This window comes from Chrysemys picta, chromosome 5 (genome assembly GCF_011386835.1).
Source record: "Chrysemys picta bellii isolate R12L10 chromosome 5, ASM1138683v2, whole genome shotgun sequence".
In the NCBI taxonomy this organism is placed as follows: Eukaryota; Metazoa; Chordata; order Testudines; family Emydidae; genus Chrysemys; species Chrysemys picta.
In genome coordinates this window covers 138,041,430-138,064,631 of record NC_088795.1, presented here as the reverse complement: position 1 = coordinate 138,064,631, position 23,202 = coordinate 138,041,430, and the positions used below count along the sequence as shown (strand labels likewise).

The 23,202-nt window shown below is 49.9% G+C and overlaps 2 protein-coding genes across 9 annotated transcripts in view; both read left to right on the top strand.

Annotated features, from left to right (window-relative positions):
- ALMS1 (ALMS1 centrosome and basal body associated protein) overlaps positions 1–4,967 on the top strand; it is a 131,371-nt gene extending 126,404 nt beyond the window's left edge. For all 7 annotated transcript variants that reach the window (XM_065597293.1, XM_065597292.1, XM_065597290.1 and 4 more), the window contains one exon: positions 4,453–4,967. In XM_065597293.1, the coding sequence (XP_065453365.1) occupies positions 4,453–4,497 (45 nt within the window). In that variant the 3' untranslated portion in view covers positions 4,498–4,967. The remainder of the gene's footprint in view (positions 1–4,452) is intronic.
- Positions 4,968–21,535: 16,568 nt separating this feature from the next.
- ADAM33 (ADAM metallopeptidase domain 33) overlaps positions 21,536–23,202 on the top strand; it is a 76,420-nt gene continuing 74,753 nt past the window's right edge. Inside the window, exon 1 of one of the 2 annotated variants that reach the window (XM_065597302.1) lies at positions 21,536–21,748. In XM_065597302.1, coding sequence (XP_065453374.1) covers positions 21,619–21,748 — 130 coding nt within the window. In that variant the 5' untranslated portion in view covers positions 21,536–21,618. The remainder of the gene's footprint in view (positions 21,749–23,202) is intronic. The other variant, XM_042855617.2, reaches the window with a different exon arrangement.

Sequence of the window (23,202 nt, the reverse complement as noted above, 5' to 3'; positions counted from 1 at the left end):
ACGAGCTAAGCAGACATTTTCCCTGGGATCACGAATGGGAGATAAACGACACGATCATATGCAATATATTCAGTCTTTGGGGCTATCCAACCCTGAACCTCTTTGCAACTGTGAAGAACAAGAAATGTCCTGAATTTTGCTCCAGAGCGGGATTGGGCAAACATTCATTAGGAGATGCATTCCTGATCTCCTGGGCTCAACACTTAATGTATGCTTTCCCCCCAATACCGGTTCTCCACAGAGTTCTGACAAAGATATGAGCAGATTGTGCCACGGTAATTTTGATTGCCTCGTCCTGGCCTAGACAACCATGGTATCTGTTCCTCACCAGAATGTCAATTTGTCCACCAATTTCATTGGCTCTCACTCCAAACCTCCTATTGCAGCAACACGGCCGATTTCTTCACCCCAACCTATCCATGGTTCACCTCAAAGCTTGGTTCCTCCATGGTTCTCACAAAGCGAACTAGCATGTTCTGAACAGGTTCAAAGAGTACTCTTACATAGCAGAACTCAGTCTCCTCGCACCACGTATCTCCAAAAGTGGAAACGGTTCACACACTGGTGCTCGAATAACCAAATTCTTCCCACTTCTGCACCTCTTTCCGGCCACACTTGGTTACCTATTACACCTGAAGCAATCTGGCTTTTCTTTCAGCTCCATCAAAGTCCACTTAGCTGCTATTACAACCTTTCACAACAAGATTGATGGTACTTTTGTTTTTGCTCATCCAATCACCAAGCACTTTCTTAAAGGGCTCCAATCCCTATACCCGGACATTAAACCTCCTACCCCTCCGTGGGACCTTCACTTAGTGTTAACCTGTTTAACGCAACAACTTTTCGAGTCCCTAGCCACTTGCTCCCTCTTACACCTCTCTATGAAAACAGCATTCTTAGTGGTAATCACCTCGCCAGACAGGCAGGAGAAATAATGGCTCTCATGGCGGACCCACCCGACACAATATTTTTTAAGGACAAGGTTACTACACACCAAATTTCTTCCAAAGGTACATTCGTCATTCCACATTAACGAACCTATACACCTACCAACCTTCTTTCCTAAACCGCATGCAAACTCCTTTGAATCCACAATACATATATTGGATGTATGCAGGGCTCTGTCCTTTTATTTGGATAGAACCAGACCCTTTAGGAACTCTTCCAGACTCTTTGTCTCCATTGCAGAACGATCCAAGGGGACACCTATTTCCACCCAAAGACTTTCCAGTTGGATCTCTGCTTGTATCCACCTGTGCTATCAATTAAAGGAGACAATTCCTCCAGCCTGCATCAGGACTCACTCCACTAGATCTGTAGCTACCTCTGTGGCTTTTCTCCCCAGAATTCCTCTGGCTGACATCTGTAAAGCGGCCACTTGGACTTCCGAACACATATTTGTTAAGCATTATGCCCTTACGCAAGGCCCTCTCACTGATACACGATTGGGCAGAGCTGTACTATCTACCGCATTTCTTCCAGATGCAAAGTCCCTACCTCCTTGAGATACACTGCTTTTAAGTCACCTGGAGTGGAGCACCCACAGGGACATCTCTCGAAGAGGCGGTTACTCACCTTTGCAGTAACTGACCTTCGAGATGAGTGTCCCTGTGGGTGCACCACTACCCACCCTCCTCCCCTCTGCTTCGGAGTTGGGGTAGCCTCCGTTGTAGAGAAGGAACTGAGGAGACCAGTCGGGCACGTGTACTATTAAGGCACACTCAGCCCTTGGGACAGGCTCTGCGTGTGCGTGACCAGTACGAGTGCTGCTGTCAAAATCTCCGAGTGAAGGCAAAGGGACGCACCAACACCTGGAGTGGAGCACCCACAGGGACACTCATCTCGAAGAACGTCAGTTACTGCACAGGTGAGTAACCTCCTCTTACTGGACAAATATTCTGGGACCTTCCCAGCTACTACAACACTTCAAACACTGATGGAAGATATTGAATTTTGCCATTTAAAATGGAAACTTCCCATATGAAGAAGGAAGCCAGACTGTACAGTCTGTGGCTGAACAGGAATTTCCCCTGCATTGCAGCTCTGAGCTGCTGTAAACTCTGTCAGAGCTGGGTTGTGGCTGCAGTAACTGAGAGCAGGGACCCTATCTGCTGTGTTCAGTGATGACGCCCTTCCTGGCCCAGAAAGCCTGGAGGAGGAAGCTGTCTGATTTGAATGCAGACGGGACACGTGCCAGACCTGCTGGGTCAGTAGGTTGGAACAAGGAGCATTGAGTGTGTAGAGGGAGACTGGAACTGGAGGCTGGCACAGGGAGAAAGGAGAAAATAGGAGTTGGGTTAGGTGAGACTGGGAGTGGCTGGGCAAGGAGACTGGAACTGTGGGGGGGGGGGGGAATTCCAGGTTGACTATGTAGCCTTAATTGGACCCTCTTCTGTGTATGTGTTATGATACAGTCTTTAATTACATGATCACTTACCTTTTTTTCCACGGGCCCCCTGTCTCATTCAGGGCACAGGATGGATGTTGCTCTGCTGATGAATCAGAGTTGGGTAGCAGGAAAAAAATCCCACAGGTGTTGGACAAATTCATTTGATTACATATTTTCCCTTTTAAAGATCTAAGTGTCCATGCATGCATTAAAAATCAGAAACAAATGAGCCAGTTTTTGAGATTAGATGTCACTTTAAGGGTGAGGGGAGGGAGGCTGTAAGTAAGATATTGGCCACTAGATGTCATTACACCAGCTGGAAAGGAAGAATGTTGTTTCCAGAGGCCTATAGGCATATAATAAACTTCTCAGAGCTGATATTCACTAAAGCAGCAAGTGGGAATCTGTTCATCTGATTTTTCACCTTCTTGGTGCCTCCCACCAGTGACTTTTAAACAGCTTTTTTCATTTTTAAGGGAGAGGTCGTTAAACTTCTTATCATTCATCTTTGGGACCAGAGGTCAGTTCAGTCTGGGGCAACTTTTTGAGTCCAGGGTAGTCAGAGACCATCTGATAGATAGACTTTTAACTCTGCCAGCTTTCTACAAAACTGCCAATTAGAAAACAGCAAGGCATAACCACTGGCACCAGTGCCACGTACTGTGCAGCTGCACATGGCAAATGTAATTTATTCCAGTCAGGGCTGTTCTTCAGTAGTTGTGCAAGTATTTTGAGATTGCAGGATGGAATGGGGCAGTAGGTGTGCAGTATTCAGGGGCAGATTCCATACCGAGTTGGATGATGATCATTCTTTTGCTTACAAAGTCTTCCATTATACTGTAATGAATATATAGTATAATAATTATTATACTGTGTAATGAATTGGTTCATGTATTTGTGCGCATCTGCTTTGTCTGTCGTGCAATAGGTCAAGTCTGCTAACGGGCATATTAGTTCTCTCTATTGGTAGATCTAGATAATCCTGTACATTTACACTGCACTTTACAAAGCAGAGTAAGACTTCTCCGTGCTTCAGAGTTACCACACCTGCTGACTGAATCGGCACAAAGGTGTGGTGCTTTTATTTGTGAAGTTTGTTCACCTAATATCAGAGATCATAAACTGGGAGACATAAGGCCCACTGGATGCTCAAAGAGAAGAGACTTAGTATCCTGAGAGAGATGTGGAAGGAAAGAGAGTGAGAGAGACTTGAACTTTCAGAAATAGTAGAAGTTTTTCTACTAAAATGTGGGGAAGAAATGCTGTGTACTTCCTTGGGCAAAGGGTAACAGTTGTCTGAAACAGCCTCACAATAAGGGACAGCCTGTCATTGAATCAGAAAAGAATAATAATACAGAATAGATATTGAATAAAACCCCATCGTCAGTGGTAAACCTGTTCGTACGCACAATTACTTGATTTATTAACTGTGTTGTAAGCAGTTGTCTACCTTGTTATGACAATACAATTACAGAAATTGAAAAAAGAGAGTTCTGTTCCCAAAGCCACATGTGTTGCCAGTGGTTCTGGTGTCTCTGTGTATGTTCAGTCACAAAGCATTGTTAGACAAGAGGAGTAAGGGAGTTTTATCTTATTCAGTGATAGACAACTAAGACTCCGATCTGGCCTTCTGGAAGGGTGGATGCTTAATTTTCTTTGTTTACTCAAATGCAACTAAAACAGTGGAGTAACAACTGTTGCTTTCATCACACAATAAGTCCATTATGTCAGTCAAAACAGGTTTGTGAGTTCATAATTGAAATATCAACCATTATTTGGAAAATGATAGTTACACATTATTCCTCCATTTGCTTGTGTAATAACAACAGGCACTTGTCTCTCTCTGGTTCTCTGCTTGTGCCATTCCACCAGCGGGAAGTATGTCATTCTTGACTGCCTATACCTCTAAGGGGGAAAGCACAGTTGGTGTAAGATGTATGTTAAGGGATTTATCAGTATTTACTTATTGGTGACAGTGTTTTGAGCAGTTAAATGCTAGGTAGTAGCATTGTTAGAGAAATAATACTAATTAATCTGTCATTTATCTTCATGTTTCCCCACAGAAAATCACCAATCACATCTTAGGAAGAAAAGTACCTTGGAACTGATCGGAAAAACAGTCTTCTGTTTCAATAAGGTGTATTGCATGTAGTGAATTTTCACCGTCTTTCCTATGTACATTAATTTATGATGTGAGAATAGAATACACAGTAAATATTCCAATGTGCAGAGTATGTTTGGTGTAATTCAATAATGTCGTATTTTCTTCACATATTGAAAGTTTGGATGTATTTATAATTAAGGGTCAGTGATTTTATGTGGATAGCAGGTTTTTACATTTTTTTAAAATAAATGACTGGTTTCAGTAGTGTTGTTATGCCCTTCCCAGATTATTTTAGTTTTGTAGTATTTATAAATACTTAAGAATCCATGATTTCATGTGGACAACAGATTTTAAATATTTATTTTTAATAACTATTTTAACAATGATTTTTTTAATTTTTATTTCATAGCTCACTGTTTGTAATTATTTTGTACTGCTGAAAAAATTAAATAGCTTCAGATTGATTTACACTAACTGTCATTTTTCTACAGTTTTGGTATGTATGGCATCCACAAAAGTGAGTTAATTAAACAGCCATGAAAGGTTTCTATTGGGTAGGATAAGCCTGCAGACGGTAGCTGATATCATCTTTAAGGTGGGACAATTTTAGCACTCTATGGAGTGGATTAGACTTGTGCCATCCGTTAATAATGACTGTACAGTTGTACAATCCGGTTGTACTCACCGGTAGAGGCCAATGGAAAATGTATTTTTCCATTTTGTTGGGAATTCACTGTTTTCCATTCCCAAAGTGTTATCCCATTCCCAAACTATATCCAGAGAGAATAATAGTTTTAAGTTTTTGGCACTCAAATCCTGAAGACCTAAAATGCCTCAACTCAAGATTCCAGTTACAAATAAATGCTAACCAGTGTCGTCAGACGTCACCTGTATGGTGCTCTGCTCTGTTCAATGTTGATAACAGTCGGCTGCGTGCATGTGTGCTGTCCCAGCTCTGCGCAGATCGTTGGCACAGCAGATCTCGAGCGAACCGCCCAATGACCACAGACTCTGATAAGGTACGAAGGAACCCAGCCAGGTTTATTGCCAAATGAAACACAGTCTCTAGATCCCCGGATCAGATGTCTACAGTTCTGCTAGTACATATCTGCTCCCTGACAATGGACCGGCTCAGTCAATGGTGGGATTTACCACTGCCCCCTAGGCCAGCAATGACATCCACTCAGGGATGCATTCTTACGCACAGGTACAAACAAGTTACACATCACTCCTGACACATTGAGTACAACCCCTCTACGTGTTAGGGTGCTACCTCTCTCCTAGTACATGTTGGTTCGAACACAGGGCCGGCTTTAGCAAGAGCGGGGCCCGATTCCTGGGGGCGGGGCTTGCTGCAAGCCCCGCCCCCAGGAATCAAGCTGTGCCGGGGGGGGGAACCCGAGCCACGCCGGGGGGGAGGGGAGAGACCCGCGCCGCGCTGCGCCGGGAGACGGGGGGGACCCGAGCCGCGCCGCGGAAGCCGCGCCGGAGCCGACCCGGGCCGCACCGCGGGGGCCGGGCCGGGGCCGACCCGGGCCGCACCGCGGGGGCCGAGCCGGAGCCAAGCCGGGCCAGAGCCGCTGGGGCCTGCGGGAACAGGCGGCGCCTCCCCGGAGCCCTTCTCCCGCCCCCACCACCCCAGTTTACCTTGTGCTGCCGGCCCGCCCCTGCTTCTTTTCAGAGATTCGCGGGAAGCAGGGGAGGGGGCGGGGCGTTCAGGGGAGGGGAGGAGGGGGAAGTGAGCGGGGGGCGGAGTGGACAGCTGCAGCGCGGGGCCCAATTCAGCCAAATCGGCTGAATCGGCCTAAAGCCGTCCCTGTTCGAACAAAAAAGTCTATCCATCATGTTATCCTTTTGACCCTGTCTTTAGGATGGGTCAGCCTGTTCCTTATCTCTGTGGAATGTGTTCATACCAGAATGTTCTGGTGCCATCCTGGCATGTATTCATCCTGCTAGTACTTGATACCTTTTAACTATGTGTATACGTGCAATTGCAGCCTTCTTCTTGCCGACTTCTGTGAGCAGGGGCCTGCCTCTGGTTCACAGCTTAACTTTGCTTTATGTTAGCAAAGTCTTGACCATTACTTTAGGTCAGGCCTTAGGTCTCATACCGGGCCTCTGATACACGGGTTTATGTTTCAGGGCCTCATCTTACCACAGTCACATGAAAAAAAATCCCTGTCCCCACCACCCAACAATGCTGAATTTTCATTAACGAGCACAAATTATGCACATCAATTGTGGAGATGATTTCTTAGACTCATGCCCTTTGAAGAGAATGCCCTGCCCTCCTATCCACTAGGGAGTCTATCTTGAGATGATCAGCAAGTCCGTTCTCAAGTGTCATAAGAGCAGGTAAGGCAGCAAAGTGTCCCCATGGTACATTGGACTTGTGTTACAGGAAGATGATGATGATAAAGAAGTCTAATTTGGTAAGTGTTCAGTGGACAGAAAATTATTGATGCAAAATTTTAAACCCAGTTCTGGTTGAACTGATATTTCTTTCTGTCTCTAATCCACCTTCCGTTAGCTAGATGCCCTCTCCAGGATGTTTGGTTATACACATAACTGATGTCCCAGTGATAGAAGACAAATTGTAAAGGCTGTGGTTCTGAGTGTACACCTGATACCCAGAATAGGCTTTTGTTGCTTACCACAGAGGAGGCTGTATGAATGTATAAACAGGAAAGGCATCTGAGTAAAACAAGTACATGCAAACCGAGAGGAGTTATAATTGCAATATTTCCTGCTTCACTATAGTTAAGGTGGAGATATTATTTATTAATTACAAAGAATTCTCTTGGGTATAAAGCTTTACTGTATATTTCTGTATTCATTTCCTCTAGAAGGGTGAAATATAAAAGGGGCCTTAACCTCTTGTGATCACTAAAAATTTCACAGCGCTTTTCATAAAAGTTAGAGATGAAAGTTCCAGTGTCCTGACTAATTACAGTCTGCCCAGCTAAATTCCCCCTGAAGCTCCCATTGCCTATGATGGACCAGATCCTCAGCTGATGTAAATTGGTGAGTTTCAGTGAAGTCAGTGGAGCTACACTGAATTACCCCACGTGAGGATCCAGTTCAATATTTTTCACCTCTGCTGAACTAGTGGTATCATGTGCTATTAAGCAGTTGTCATGTTCTACCCCAGAGTCAAGAGGAAATGGGACAGAGTGACAGCATCTCCTTATGTAGTTTAGAAAGGGCTTTTATTATTCCTTTTGTCACAGTAGCATCCAAAGTATGGTAAGCGCTGTAATAGCGTATAGGAAGACACAATCCCTGGCTGAAGAGCTTACAGTCTAAAAAACCGTAGAGAAAGGGTGGGGAATGTGAAATAGCATGCAAAGATGGAGGGTCAAGGTGGTGACTAGCAATCTCTTAGGCCCTTCCCCTTTTAAAAAACTATGTTAATAGACTATCCCTAACTGCCCATCTGACCAATCATTATTACTTGGGATCCTCTGGGATGAAAGTTGCTGTTAATGACGTTCCAAGTGTCCATTTGGAGTCATGTAACGACCTCCAAATGCTGCAGAAGAGTCTACAAGTGCTTGCTAAAGCTTTTGCCTTATTTATTGGACCCATTCCTATGGTATATACGTGGGTGACCTTTTCCCCCATGAAAAGGAATATACACCTCTACCTCGATATAACGCTATCCTCAGGAGCCAAAAAATCTTACCGCGTTCTAGGTGAAACCACGTTATATTGAACTTGCTTTGATCCACCGGAGTGCGCAGCCCCGCCCCCCCAGAGCACCGCTTTACCGCATTATATCCGAATTCGTGTTATATCGAGGTAGAGGTGTAGCTGTATGGAATCTGCTTGGGTTTGTGTTCTCTCGCCATAGATGCTAATTAAAAAGTCAGTTAGCTTCATTGTTCGAGGTTTTTTTTAAAGTTTTCAGCTGATGAAAAGCACATGTCCACAGTGACCTTTAATGGCTGTTAATGCCCAATGGTAAGCTTTGGGAACCTTCCTATTTTCAGTTAGTTCTGCTTGGTTTGATTATATTTAGATTTCTACATTATACCTGTCTAGCTGCCCAGGAAACTACAAGAGCCAAACATCAATCAAACGTATTGCAAGTCAAAAGGACATTAGAGGCTGTCCATTAAACGGTTTGAAGCTTTCCTAGGTGCTACCACAATAGAAATAATAAACAATGAGCAGTTAGCTACACATTGCACCATCTGTAAAGAAATGGATGTCTTAGACATGATCTCTTTCTGAAAGAAACACTCTCAGTCTGGTTCTTAAATGCTCTTGGCTGTCACTGCCACTTGAACTTCCAGAAGTTGCTGGAGCTGTAGGTTTGAAGCCTTAGCAACAAACAGCCATAACCCCTCAATTGGTGATCTAATCTGGTGGACAACTGAAAAACAAGTCTGCTGGTGGAAATACTTAATGTTCAAGGAGTCTACAGTACAGTTTGTGTTGCATCTGGAATTTATGCTTGGTCCTTTTACAGCATCATTCGTCAAGGAACTTGAGCAGCTTAACCGTTGTTTAATATTTACAATACTCCAGGGAGAGAGAGGAATATTATCTCTCTCTTCCAGATGAAAAAAGGAGGCGTGGAGTGGGTAAAGGCATGCTTTACACAGGTTCTGAGAACCTACAACTTCACCTGAAGTCAACATAAACAGCAAGTTCTCAGCACCTATGGAAATTGGGTCCGAGTGTTTGTAAGTCACACAGCAAGTGTGTAGTTAGCACATAGGTTTCCTGTCTCCCCAATCCCGTGGCCATCCATCTCTCTTCCTGCTTCCTCCTGGAGAGCAGTGGTGGATTCAACACATACTTCACTATTCTCTTCCATATTGTCACAAATAAGGTGGAACTCACGCTTGCTGCAGAGAATCTGAGGTTTGTAGTTCTTTGCAATAGTCTGGTTCCAGTTTTGTAACCACATATGGGGGAGTGGAACCCACAACTCCCAGCACCAAAAACACACGTGTTTCCAGAGAATTTGTTTTAATGATCAGTCCTTGTGTGAGATCCATGGTCCCCTTTTTTCTATCTTCTTTGATTTACGTGGTAAATTATTACTCTTATTTTAATGGTTTGTACAGCACCCTGATGGGAAAGGCAGGCACTCTAGTAGATAAAATAATTACTCAGTGAGGTAGAGGAGCAACTCCTTTGGTTTGAGCAGTAGGGGGAATTTATGATCAAGAGTCGGGCCCAAACTGCAAAGTTCATATCCAGCCTTTCCAAACACTCCAGTCTGATTGAATTCAGGATTTTATTGGACCCACCTCTCTTATGAACCTTCTTTCTGCTCTTTGTACTTTCTTCTGTGCTGCCTCCTACACCTGGCACTCCCTTCCTCCTCCCAATCCACCTGGCCTCTCTTCTCTCAGACCCTTGGAGCAGAGATAATGTCTCCCCCTCGCTTTGTACAGAACTGAGTACACTGAACAATCAATGAATAATAATGGACTGTCTTGTCTCCAGCTGTGACCAGGAAACCCCATGAGTCCCACTGTGCAGTGTCCTTCAGATCATTTCCTCAGGGAAATTGTAATTGCCTGTGAAAACAGCAGGGGACATGATTTTCCTAACTCCCTGCCGTGCTGCATCATGAGAGGAATTCCCACAGATCTCTGGACATCGATGGAGGGCAGAGGCATTTGTGTGGAGGCCCAGAGACTGTGCAGTTTCTCTGATCTCTTATTTTGCCTGAGATGCTTTGCTGTCTGCTTTTTTTGGAAAATCATGAATAGTGGGAGAAAGTGAATAAGGAAGTGTTATTTACCCCTTCCCATAACACAAGAACCAGGGGCCACCCAATGAAATTAATAGGCAGTAGGCTTAAAATAAACGAAAGGAAGTACTTCACACAACGCACAGTCAACCAGTGTGTTCAAAAAATAATTAGATAAGTTCCTGGAAGATAGATACGTCAATGGCTATTAACCAAGATGGTCAGGAATGAAATCCCATGCTCTGGGTGTCCCTAGCCTCTGATTGCCAGAAGCTGGGACTGGACGACGGGATGGATCACTTGATAATTGCTCTGTTCTGTTCATTCCTTCTGAAGCACCTGGCACTGGCCACTGTCTGAAGACAGGACACTGGGCCAGATGGACCATTGATCTGACCCAGTATTTTTTGCCACAACTGCTACTACCAATGTGCAGAGAGGGAATATGTGTAAACATCACTGAGACCCTGGGTATCATGGTCATCTATCTCAACTTGCTGTGCAGCAGCTCTGTCTTGTGATTGAGTCCTGTCACCAGAGTCTGAGAGAAGCCTTGAGCTTTTACTGTTATCACTTAGTGTATATTTGCTACCATATGCATTGCTGAGGGGATAGTATGGGAACTGGCACCCTGCCTTAGATACCTAGCACATTTGAATTGGGTTTGCTGTCTTAGCCCCCTTTGGAGGATAAAACATGTATAAGGCTGGAATAGAGGCGATAGGAAACTGCATGTGGTGTGTGTAGGGGAAATGATTGTTTGGGGGTGGGAACCAGGTTTAGAGGAAGGGATGCCCTTTTCCTGTACCAAACAGCTTTCTTTTCCTTTGTTGCCTCCATACAGTCTTTGAAGGCTGATCTTCTCCTAGTTACCACCACTGCTAGAAACACCATCACATGGGGGCTCTTACATCTCTAGTGTCAAATTCTGAGGTGCTTACTCAACTTTTGAAAGGCCTTTCTAAGGAAAAACCCTTTTGAAGTCAGCGACAGTTTTGCCTGAGGAAGGGATTAGTAAAAACTGAGTAAGGAAGGACTTTAGGAATTGGCCCCTGGTCTATACTCTTCAAGCCAGATTATCCCTCTACAGTAGTATATATTGGGAGTAACCCCACTGAAGCCAATGGAGTCACACCAACGTAAGAATGGTATGAGTGAGAAGAGAATCAGGGCCTCTGAATCTGAATCAGACTGTAAGGTCCTTGGGACAGGGCCTGTCTCCTCTGCAATGTTGAGCGTGATAGTCTCACTCCACAGTAATGCTATTATATTCTGTGGAGTCCATCTAGGAGCTTTAAGGTTGTTGGTAGGAGTCAGTCTCTTATGATGAATGGGCAATCTTAGGAGAGAATCTGTTTGGGTTTTTTTTGTTTTAAAGCCATCTCACTAAATGATTTATTGAGAACTATCAAAGAGGAAGGGGAATGGTGCCTCCCGCATCTCAGATTCTAGGAAAACCCTAGAATTTCTAACCTTTCCAGATCCCAGGCCCTTTTAACCACTACCCCTTTTTTTCCAATGGATAATTGTCTTGCAGCCTGCTTTCCTACAGGTGTGTTCCACCTAACACACCCTGTCAGCCACAGTGCTGCATATATGCTCTTTAAAGAGCTGTGCCTGGTGGGCATAGAACAGTGATTCTCAAACTTTTGTACTGGTGACCCCTTTCATCACGGTATTTGTCTAACCTGCTCTGAGTGCGACCCCTCTTATAAATTAAAACACTTGTTAATATATTTAACACCATTATAAATGTTGGAGGCAAAGCGGGGTTTGGGGTGGAGGCTGATAGCTTGCGACCCCCCACATAATAACCTCATGACCCCCTGAGGGGTTCCGACCCCCAGTTTGAGAATCCTGGGCATAGAACAAAAGATCGGTGGATTAAATACTGGCCCTATTGAAGTCAACAGTAAAACTCCCATTGACTTCACTGGAGCCAGTATCTAACCCAGTACACCTCTACCCCGATATAACGCGACCCGATAGAACACGAATTCGGATATAACGCGGTAAAGCAGCGATCCAGGGGGGCGGGGCTGCGCGCTCCAGTGGATCAAAGCAAGTTCGATATAACGCGGTCTCACCTATAACGCGGTAAGATTTTCTGGCTCCCAAGGACAGCGTTATATCGGGGTAGAGGTGTATATGCAGATCATTTTAGCACCTTTCAACATTACCAGCATTAAGAGATGGTAAGGAGCCCAGAATAATACAGCTGACCCTATTAAAAATAACGATGGTTTACACGTGGTTGTGGCCATACCATGTTGTAACCCTAGTCTACAATGCAATTAAACACCTGCAGCTGGCCTGTGCCAGTTGACTTAAGCTCATGGGGCTGTAAAATTGCAGTGTGGATATTCGGGCGTGGGTTTGAGCCTGGGCTCTGAGAACTTGCCCCTCACGGCGTCCTAGAACTCAGGCTTCAGCCTGAGCGTGAACATCTACATTGCAATGTTACAGCCCCACAGCCTGAGCCAACTGCAGGGGCGGCTCTATGTTTTTTGCCACTCCAAGCACGGCAGGCAGGCAGCTTTCGGCGGCGCGCCTGCGGGAGGTCCGCTGGTAACGTGGATTCGGCAGCATGCCTGCGGGAGGTCCGCCGGTCCCGCGGCTTTGGCATACCCGCCGCCGGAGCCGACGGACCTCCCACAATCATGCCGCCGAAGGTAGCCTGACTGCCGCCCTCACGGCAACTGGCAAGCCACCCGCCTCGGCTTGCCATCTCAGGTACGCACTTGGTGCGCTGGTGCCTGGAGCCGCCCCTGGCCAGCTGACATGGGCCAGCCAGGGTTGTTCAGTTGCAGTGTAGACATACCCTGAGAGACTTGAGCTCAGCTTGGCCTCTGCCTAGTTGACTGCCTCCCCAGTGATGGGTTTTGAGGCTAGGGATGAGGTAATCGCCTAGAGGCCACCTGAGTCTTAGGAATCCAGGCTTCCAATAGGAGGGAAACTGTTCAGTCAGATGAGAGACACCTGCAGGAGGTCCAGGGTCTAAGAAGACCTGGGAAGAGGCTCTCCACACCAGCTCATTGGAAAGTGCTGTCTGGAACTACTATAATGAAGGATGGAAGAGGACTGGGACAGAGGCAACAGGTCCTGGATTTCGGGGAAGAAACTGTGGGGTCCAGTAAGGAGCTGAATGAACTGTACAGTCTGGAAGAGCCTGGTTTTTATTTGAGTTGACACTGAACTGTCATTTTAATAAGCCACACTTCCAAGAAGGGAGCCAATGATATGGCTGTACTATTACTGGAGAGCCCAATACGAGGAAACTGCAGCAGCTGATCTTCCTGGTGTCAGACCAGGTAAACTCACCTGTCTACAAGACCTTAAATGCATCCTGGCTTTTGTAGCTGTTAAAATGCTATTCTGTCCCGAAAAGAGATTCCAGCAAGAATGGCACGGTGAGTCCATGTATATTGATTCTTAGTCCAGATTAACCATGCTCCATTTGTGAATACAAAGGTGGGTCTTCTACCTGCCAGCCTTGCGCACCTAAACGTGAGGCATTTAAACCTAGCAAGCCCCTACCAGGTGTGTGCCATGCAAGTGCTTGTAGCGCTGCACAAGTATTGCCAGCACTGATGCAAATGCACTTGCTTGGAGCAACAGTGGCCACTGTTGAATCCTGTTTCAGGTGTGTGACCACTGGGTGTAAGGTTTTCCTGTCCTGTGTACTTTCTTGTTTTGAGCAATTTGCAGCTTCTGTAACTTGAGGCATATGAGTTTTCTGCACAATAAGGTGTAATGCCGTAATATTAAAGCTTAAAACTAGACTGCTTGAATGTGCTACGGAGACCATGTAATGTTGTGAAATACCCACTACTATATATACTGGAAAATGCTTATCTATAATGAATAATGCAGTCCCCTCTCCAGTTGTGGACTGCTACTTCCCCACATCCCGGACTGTAGGATAGGGACCCACAGAGCAGGGCTGCCCAGAGGATTCAGGGGCCCCGGGGCAAAGCAATTTCGGGGGCCCCTTCCATAAAAAAAAGTTGCAATACTATAAAATACTATATTCTCGTGGGGGGGCCTGGGGCAAATTGCCCCACTTGCCCCCCCTTCTGGGCGGCCCTGCCACAGAGTTGTAGGGAGTGCTCAGCGTGAGTGTGCCGAACAGGTTCAGCTGAGCCGCTGTAAGTTAGAAAAGTGCAATTCCTTAATGCAGACAAAATGTGAGAATCAAGCTGGTTTCCTTTCTCCTCATACGTCCCAGTTCAATAAAAAGGCTAAGTGAGGCCCGGGGGGAGGGGGGGGAGGAAGGAACAAATGCCCCATGAGAAATGCTAGTCATATGGATTAGTATACTTCTAGATACCACAGTGATGAGGGAAATATAAGAACCAATATGCAGTCCTGTTGTGTTCATATCATGCTCTAAGTGACACCTCTGCAACCCTATTACTTTCCATAGCTAGCACCGGTGTAACTGATTGGAACTTGATAGACTATTTTTGATGATGCAAAAAAGGGGACAGAATCCAGCTCCTTCCCCTGTAGCTGTGGTGGCTCCTACAGGGCTCTCGGGTCCAAAGCAGTAATGTTTTGTTGGAGTTCCCAAGGTTAGCAGATCGGGCCCTGAATACAACCAGAGAGCAGAGCTGTTCTGTAAGAGAGTGTCATTTCTATATTGACACTTTTTAGATGGTCCCCTTGGGGCTTTTTGTAGAAGTCACCCCTGGTATGTCTGGCCAAAGTTTCCATTCCAGTCCTACAGCAGGCTACTGGTCTCCCCTGTGGCTGCATTAGCATGGTGCAGGGTAGCCTGTTTGAAAAGTGCTTTGTGATGAAAGGTTTGGTACATAACATCACTGAAAGTTTAGATTCTGGGGACAGTTTGTGGGCAGACCCTATATCTGCTGAGCTTGTGGATTTCCCCTACAAGAAAATGCCCCTTGTTCCACCATGGCCAGTGACTTCTGCCCGCATATTCAGCCACGGATTGTTGCAAGTGACTGAATAAACCATACACCTAGTACCACCTAAGAGCTTTCTTTATATCGTTTGCAGAACAAGCTGCTAAAGGACCAAAGTGCTGCTGGAGATGTGCTGAGGGCCAACGAAGTGGCAGCCTGTGTCAAAGTGGGGGTGCGAGGAGTATCTTCCTAATATCCCTGCCTGAAAATCGCCTCCTGCGGGATTACAAAGAGTGAGTGACATGGAGGACTGGGAAGGTGTTATGTCCGTCACTGAGTCTGTTGTGGAGAAGAATAAATGCCAAGGGAGTGCTTACCCTTTCTGTGTGCAACATTTGTTAATAATCCCTCCTTCCACTGCCCATGTGCTACTGTTGGCTCGTGCACGGATATGTGACTCTGCACCACAGCTGCAGAATGCACTGGGTGGCAGTAGTTTTTGTAGGTTTATATCAGTACTGATGTCACTCAGTGCTTAAAGCCAAGAGATTTAATGGGACATGGATGTGGAGGGCTTGGTTCTCATTTATACAGAGGCCCTTTATGTTGCTCTGGCAGCATAAAGGCTCAGGGCCAGATTAAGCTTTTGTGGGCCTGGTGCAGAACATATTTGTGGGCCTGTGACGAAGTGGGACTGTTCTTAATGTTTCCTCTGAATACTGTGTGGGTGCCTCAGTTTCCCCTATGCATTTCTTAAGTCTCTAGGTGGTGGGGAAAGGCCAGTGTGCATAAATCACTGACACTCTGTCTCCCTGGCAACAAATGGCCAGGGCCCCTTCCCCCCCTGCAAGGAAATAGCTAAAGGTGAACAAAGAGATCAGGTGACCTCCTGGCCCAGGAAAGAGATAAAGCCCAGAGAAGGAGGGGCTGGAGGGGGTTTCAGAGTTGGAGCGACCTGGGGACTAGGAGTGAGGGCAGACGTGGGTGTCTGGCTCTCTGAACCCCATAATGGACCCGGCTGAGGGGTCCCGTTCACCGCTGTACCTACAAGCTCTGTTTTAGACCGTGTTCCTGTCATCTAATAAACCTCTGTTTTACTGGCTGGCTGAGAGTCACGTCTGACTGCGAAGTGGGGGTGCAGAACCCTTTGGCTTCCCCAGGACCCTGCCTGGGCGGACTCGCTGTGGGAAGCGCACGGAGGGGCATATGCTGAGTGCTCCCAGGAGAGACCCAGGAGGTGAAGCCGTGTGAGCTTCTTACCCTGAAGACAGGCTGCTCCAAGGGAGAGGAGGCTCTGCAAAGTCCTGCCTGGCTTTGTGGGGAGCAGTTCCAGAGCATCGCCCGGGGACTCCGTGACAGGGCCCCCACGGGAGCAATGGAGCATGGCGCGGGGAGATCGGTCCCCGGAGTGAGGGGCCGGCCAGGGTCATGTCATGGCTGGGGTAACTCTGCTCTGCCCAGCCAAGTGCGAGGGCACGATTTACAAACTGGCAGTTGCCAGACACACAATGGCCTGCCCAGCCCTGTGCTGCCAGCCTGCCCCTTCCCCTCGGGGGTGGGCCCATGCCGCGCCACACATCCCCCCCCCACACACACACACCAGAACCACCCCATCCCCTATGACCAGAGCCTCCCCCCGGGCCCACTATGCCCAGCACCCCACCCCCCAACCCGGCCCACCCACAAATGCACAGTGCCCTGTACAACACCACCCCTGCCCAGCGCCTCCCTGCCCACAGCCCCACCACAACTGCCCAGCACCCCACACAGAAAGTGTCCCAATACACACACAGATCTTCCCCACCCCCTCACAGCCCAGCATCCCCCACCCAGGGCCTCCAGAGAGAGACTCCCCCCACGCCCTGCCTCCTGGCCGCACTCACCAGCCCTGCTGGGAGGCAACTGTATCTGCCGGGATGAGCCGGCAGCGCAACCAGAGCTGGTCCCAGGGTGGGGAATCGCTCCAGTCCCTCGGGAGTGGCACAATCAGCCAGACCAGGGCCTGCCCCAGCCGGGCTCCCTCAGGACCCACTTGCCTGGAGGAGCCCAGCCAAGCCCACCCCCCAACTGGCCGAGACTGGCCAGGCTTCTGCACCTGTCCCAGCTGGGTCATCTCCGGGGAGACAGGTGGGGCCCCACAGGTGGTGGGAACCAGAGACTGCCTGGAGCCGGAGGTGCACTGGGGTCTGACCAGGGGGGCAGAGAGATAGTGGGGGCAGGGGAGGGAGAAGAGCCCTCAGCCGGCTGGTGGACAGGTTGAGAGGAGCAAAGGGGTGGGGGGAGCCAGCGAGCTGGCAGGGTCTCGGGGCGCAGTGCAAGCAGAGAAGGCCGGGGCCCCTTCTGAGCATGGCCCAGCTCCATGGCGCTACTGGCGCCATTGTAAACCCGGCACTGTAAAGGGGTCTTAAAGTAGGTGGGAATGCCCCCTGAGAATGCCCTCGGTATAGATGACTTCCCTGGCCTAACGTATACCAGGCCCCAGGCAGTGCCCTGCACAGCTCAAGTATCGACCCATGGCCTGGCCGCGGCCGGCTCAAATCAGCTGAGTCAGGCTGCAGGGCTAAAAATTGCTGTGTAAACGCCAGGGCTCGGGCTGGAGCCCTAGTTCTGGGACCCTCCACCCTCGCCAGGTCCCAGACCTCGGGCTCTAGCCTGGGCATCTACACACGGATATTTCCCTCCCTCTTCCCCCCAGCCTGAGCCCTGCGACTCCTGCGAGCCTGACTCATCTGAGCCGGGCCAGCCGTGGGTATTTTATCCCAGTGTAGACATAGCTAAAGCCATCTTTGCCCTTTGCTGTCCCTGCCCCAAGGGCTGGAGCAGAGTAACTGAGAATTAGGCGGTGATGTAGCCAGGTGTATCACCGTGGCTTGGCCGGCGATGTGCATGAACAGCTAACGCTTAGGAAACTTGCCGCTTCCTAAGTTGTTAATTCCTGGGTGCAGGCTGTTTCTGAGGCTTTTGGATGGTCTCCTAGGGGCTGCTGGAGGCTGGAGTGGGAAGTCCGAGAGGCTTTGCAGCAGTGGGGCGAATGCCTGCAGTGAGTCTCCCCTCCCTCCCTCCACACTACCTCACCTCTGGCCTGGGATCCTCATTTATCTAAACTCCACCTCATAGAGTCCCCAGAGCCATCCAATCCCTTGGCTGAGTGGGAACCTCTTGAGTTGGTAAGGCCTACCCTCCCCACACCAATCTTGACCATGCACTCTGCCGTTTTGTGCGTGTGTGTGTGTATGTGAGTATATATACACATACACACACACACACACTCCTCCTCCTGTCATTGGTGCATTGTGTGTTTCTCCAGTGGGTGGAATGGGAAAATCCTTCTCATCTGTTTGAAACTGTGACTTATTGCTGATTTATAGCAGCATTATATTGGATTTTCCATGCCTATGTCCGGGAATTAATTATGTGAAATGGGAAGCTATTTCCCGCCTTGTTCTGAGAAGACTCCCATGACATTTACACAGGTTTATTGCTTAGGGTAACTTTTATGCCAATAAACTGGTGGGTGGTGTGTGGGTGGTGTGTGTGGGTGTGTGTATTCACATCACTGCCTCATATTGGAGAGGATTTGAACTGCAGACCTTTGTTTTATGGTCCCTATACTGTACTGTAAAGTGCTAATGAAGATTTTCCTTTCGCTCAAGTGATGGGGCCTGTGCTTTTTAGAATAGGGGAGTCTGAGTTCTATCCTTGACATGACTGTGACAGCTGCTAAGTGGCATCCCATTTATCAAATGAGAATCTCAAATGAATTGACTGTCCTCCTAACCACCCATCTGAAATAGGTAAGAATTATTAGACCCAATTTACAGATGGGGAAATGGAGGCACAGAGAGGAAGTGAATTGCCAAAGGTCACCTAGTGAGTAGCAGATTGAGGCCTGGAACCCAGGAGTCCTGGCTCCCCATCCCCTCCTCTAACTTCTAGAACATTTTGCCTTTTGTGGAGGCAGGGGTGCTGGAACAATGTGTATAGTGGGGGTGCTGAGAGCCATTGAACCAAACCATAAACCCTGTATATGATGGAAACCACTTCAAGCCAGGGAGTGAGGCAGCCCCCCCAGTCTCAGCACAGGTGTGGAGGTAGTTACAGATTCCCAGGAAGGAGGTCACCTTTGCTGACATATTGCTTGTGGTATCCTCTCTCTGAATGGGACTGGGTACCTCAACCTGGTTTTATTTGTAAAGGTTGGGAACACTTGAATAATGAGGATTGGGATTAACAGTTGACATAAACTCTCCACCTTCTGTCAAGAGGCCAGAGGGTCCTCAGAGAGCAGGATGTCGTGAGGATTGGGAATGACCTTTTCTAGAGCGGGCCGTTGCTTCCCTTAGCCTCTTCTCATGCCACTTTACTCTGAGGGCCGGTTTGCATACTGATTTAGCTAAATCTATGCAGCCAGGGCCGGTGCAACCCATTAGGCGACCTAGGCGGTCGCCTAGGGCACTACAATTTGGGGGGCAGCGTCCGCGGCGGTATTTCAGTGGCGGGGCCTTCCACCGCCTCTGTGGGGGGCGGCATTTCGGGGCGGGACCTTCAGCCACCTAGGGTGGCAGAAAAGCTGGCGGCGCTCCTGTATGCAGCCCTCTGCTGTGGAGACTTCTATTTTGGATGAAGAGTGACCTGTTTTGATTGTTTACAGCACAGACTTAAACAAAAAATAGTGTTCTGAAAAGTGCCACGGGATCTCTCTGTTTTTACATCTCAGCAATGTGTAGGGGACATGGCTCGGTCTTGCTCTGCTAACACCCAGCTGGGGCATTAGGTTCAGGAAAGGAGGGGGGAGGGCGGGGCCAGGAAGCTAAAGAAAAATACATTCCCTTCATCCTGAGAAAAGTCCTGACATCAGCTGAACCCCAGGGGAGGAATATCTGTGACCTTTGGAAAGCGGTCAAGTCATTTGTGGCAATGAACAAGACTCGCGTGTATTTTTTTTGGCAGGCACATTTGGAAAGGAAGGTGAGAGGCACCCAGTTTGAATGCTTGCTGCAAGCCATTCATGCTTTTGCTCCATCCTGGAGAAGAGCTGTGAGCTAGTGAAAGGCAGGAAACGGAGTACTATGTACACAATGGGAACTGTGTGTGTAGAGCAGGGGTGAGCAAACTTTTTGGCCCGATAGCCACATCTGGGAATAGAAATTGTATGGTGGGTGAAATTGGGGTTGGGGTGCCGGAGGGGGTGAGGGCTCTGGGGTGGGGACAGAAACAAGGAGTTCAGGATGCAGGAGGGGGCTCTGGGTTGGGGTGGGGGGGAGGAGGAGGGCTCATTTGGGGTGTAGGAGGGTGCTCCAGGCTGGGACCAAGAGGTTTGGAGGGTGGGAGGGGAATCAGGGCTGGGGCAGAGGGTTGGGGCACAGGGGAGGGGGTGAGGACTCTGGCTGGGGGTGTGGGCTCTGGGGCAGGGCCAGAAATGAGGAGTTCAGGGTGCGGGAGGGGGCTCCAGGCTGGGGCAGGGGGTTGGGGTGTGGGAGAGGGATCAGGGTGGGGGCAGGAGGTTGGGGCACGGGAGGGGGTCAGGGGTGCAGGCTCTGGGTGGCACTTACCTCAAGCAGCTCCTGGAAGCAGTGGCATGTCCCGCCTCCGGCTCCTATGCAGAGGTGAGGCCAGGCGGCTCTGCGCGCTGCCCTGTCTGCAGGGGCCGCCCCTGCAGCTCCCACTGGCCACGGTTCCTGGCCAATTGGAGCTGCAGGGGTGGCGCGTGGAGCCCCCTGGCTGCCCCTAAACGTAGGAGCCGGAGGGGGGACATGCTGCTGCTTCCGGGAGCCTCGGCACACGTGCGTGGCACGGCCTCAGACCCCACTCCCTGGCTGGAGCAGGGCAAGCCTCAGACCCCACTCCCTATCAGGAGCTCGAGGGCCGGATTAAACAGCCTGGAGGGCTGGATGTGGCCCGTGGGCCGTAGTTTGCCCATCCTGGTGTAGAGAGAAAATCTATAGCACTACATCTACACCTGTAAACCTATGACTACCTGAAACTGACACCACTGTTAGTGTCAAAAGGGAGACTAAAGGGAGACTCTGCTCTCTCCTGGCCTAGCTAATGAAGAAGTTCCTGATAGGAGATGAAGCCTTTTATTTTTTCCTCTTTTTGTAGGTTGAAGTTTGCAGCAAAAGAAAGTTACAGCTGTTCACTTTGTGCCCCAGCCAGCCACTATCGCATGTGGAGCCAGAAGAAAGTGGGGGGCAGGGGGGCAATGTATGGTATGTAGGGGAGGGTGTGTGTGTGCTGGGGACTTTGTGTTCCTGGCCTGCGTGTATCACAAAGACCAGGCCCGAGTCTCTTGCCGTGCGAGGAGCTGGGGGGGACCCTGGGAACTGCAGCCAAGGGGGGCGCTTCGCAGAGCGTCTGTTTCTCATTAGACAAGCACCACGCCGAGCCCTAGACCCGAACAATGCCTCGGCCCGCTGCCTACAAGCCCCAGGATGCAGCGGGGCCCCAGCTGGCGGCGAAGAGGTGGGGCGGGGGGAGGCCGGGCTGTATAAGAGGCCGGGCAGGGGCAGCGAGGCTGCCAGGCAGAGGGCAGCGCGCCGCGGGGATGGAGACGGGCGTCCCCCGCAAGCCCTGCTGCCGGAGTGCGCTCACGGGACCCCTTGGGGAGCGTTTCTTCCTCCTCCTCCTCCTCCTGCTGCTGCTCCCCGGCCCCGCGGCCGCCTCCGAGGCACCAGGTAGGGGAGAGCGGGGCGGTCGCAAGGGCAGATCCCCGAGGGGCCCGGGCCACGCCGGGGGGATGTTCCCAGAGGGGCCCCCTGGGTCTGGGTGGGAGGTGGGTGCACATGGGGTGCAGCCCCCTGGGTGTGGCTGGGAGCGGGGGTGGGTGCAGCCCCCTGGGTCTGGCTGGGGGGAGGGAGGTGGGTGCACATGGGGTGCAGCCCCCGGGTCTGGCTGGGAGTGGGGGTGGGAGCCCTCCCGGGTCTGGTTGGCGGGGAGGTGGGTGCACATGGGGTGCAGCCCCCTGGGTCTGGCTGGGGGGAGGGAGGTGGGTGCAGCCCCCTGGGAGTGGGGGTGGGAGCCCTCCCGGGTCTGGTTGGCGGGGAGGTGGGCGCACATGGGGTGCAGCCCCCTGGGTCTGGCTGGGGGGAGGGAGGTGGGTGCAGCCCCCTGGGAGGGGGGGTGGGAGCCCTCCCGGATCTGGTTGGCGGGGAGGTGGGTGCACTTGGGTGCGCCCGGCAGGGCGCTGGGCTCTGAATGGAGCCGGCAGACAGCCGGACAGGAGCGCGGGCCGAGGGGGCTGTGGCTGGCGATGTGAGCGGAGCCGGGGGCATCGTCCTCCTGCCCAACCCAGCCGGGCTGGCTGCTGCCCTAGCGGAGAGGCTCCCGCTTGGCGGCCCCCGGCCAGGCAGGCTCCGCTCCATGCCTCTATATGGTCGTGCTGGGGGATCAGGAGGTGGCTTGCTGCTCGCAGCCAACTTCCCTCTGCCCTGGGCTGGGCTAGCGAGCCCTCGCCCTGCAGACATCGGCTCCGGGGGGGCATCCATAGGGGGCCCCTGTCGGACATCGCAGCCAGTGGCCCCTTGCGCCTCTACAGGGTCCCCACCCGAGAGGGGTGAAGGGGCTCCCAGCCTGCACTCAATCCGCAGCTACCCCCGCCACCACTCCCAGGGGCCGGAGCTAGGTTTCCTTGTGCACCCTCTTTAAGATGAAAACCAGCTTTTTGGAAGGACAGGAACGTTTTCTGGGAAAGTTTTTTTTTTTTTTTATCTTTGGCGTTTTCTGCTATCGACTAAACCGAAATGTTCGGTTTGGTCTCTGTTTCTGGCATGTGCGGGGTGGGTTCCCCTCCAGAAAAATGAAATGACATTTTTCTGCTTGAAATGATACGAAAACAATTCTGTATCCTTTGGATTTTTTTTGTCTTTCTGAAAACACACTGCATGGTGTTGAGCAGCCGCGTGTTAAAAGGCCCTTCAGAGCTGGGTGAATGGGGCGGGGGGGATCCTGGCTTGGCAGAAATAATTGATCAAGTTTGGGGGCAGGCGGGAGCTGTGAACGGGGACCGGAAAGCTTACTTGGAGCGGGACAGGGACTGCCTTTAAGTGTTTGTACAGCACCTTGCAGTGGGCCCTGTTCTGTGATTGGAGATTCTAGGCGCTACCCCAATGCAAATACATAATGACAGCTA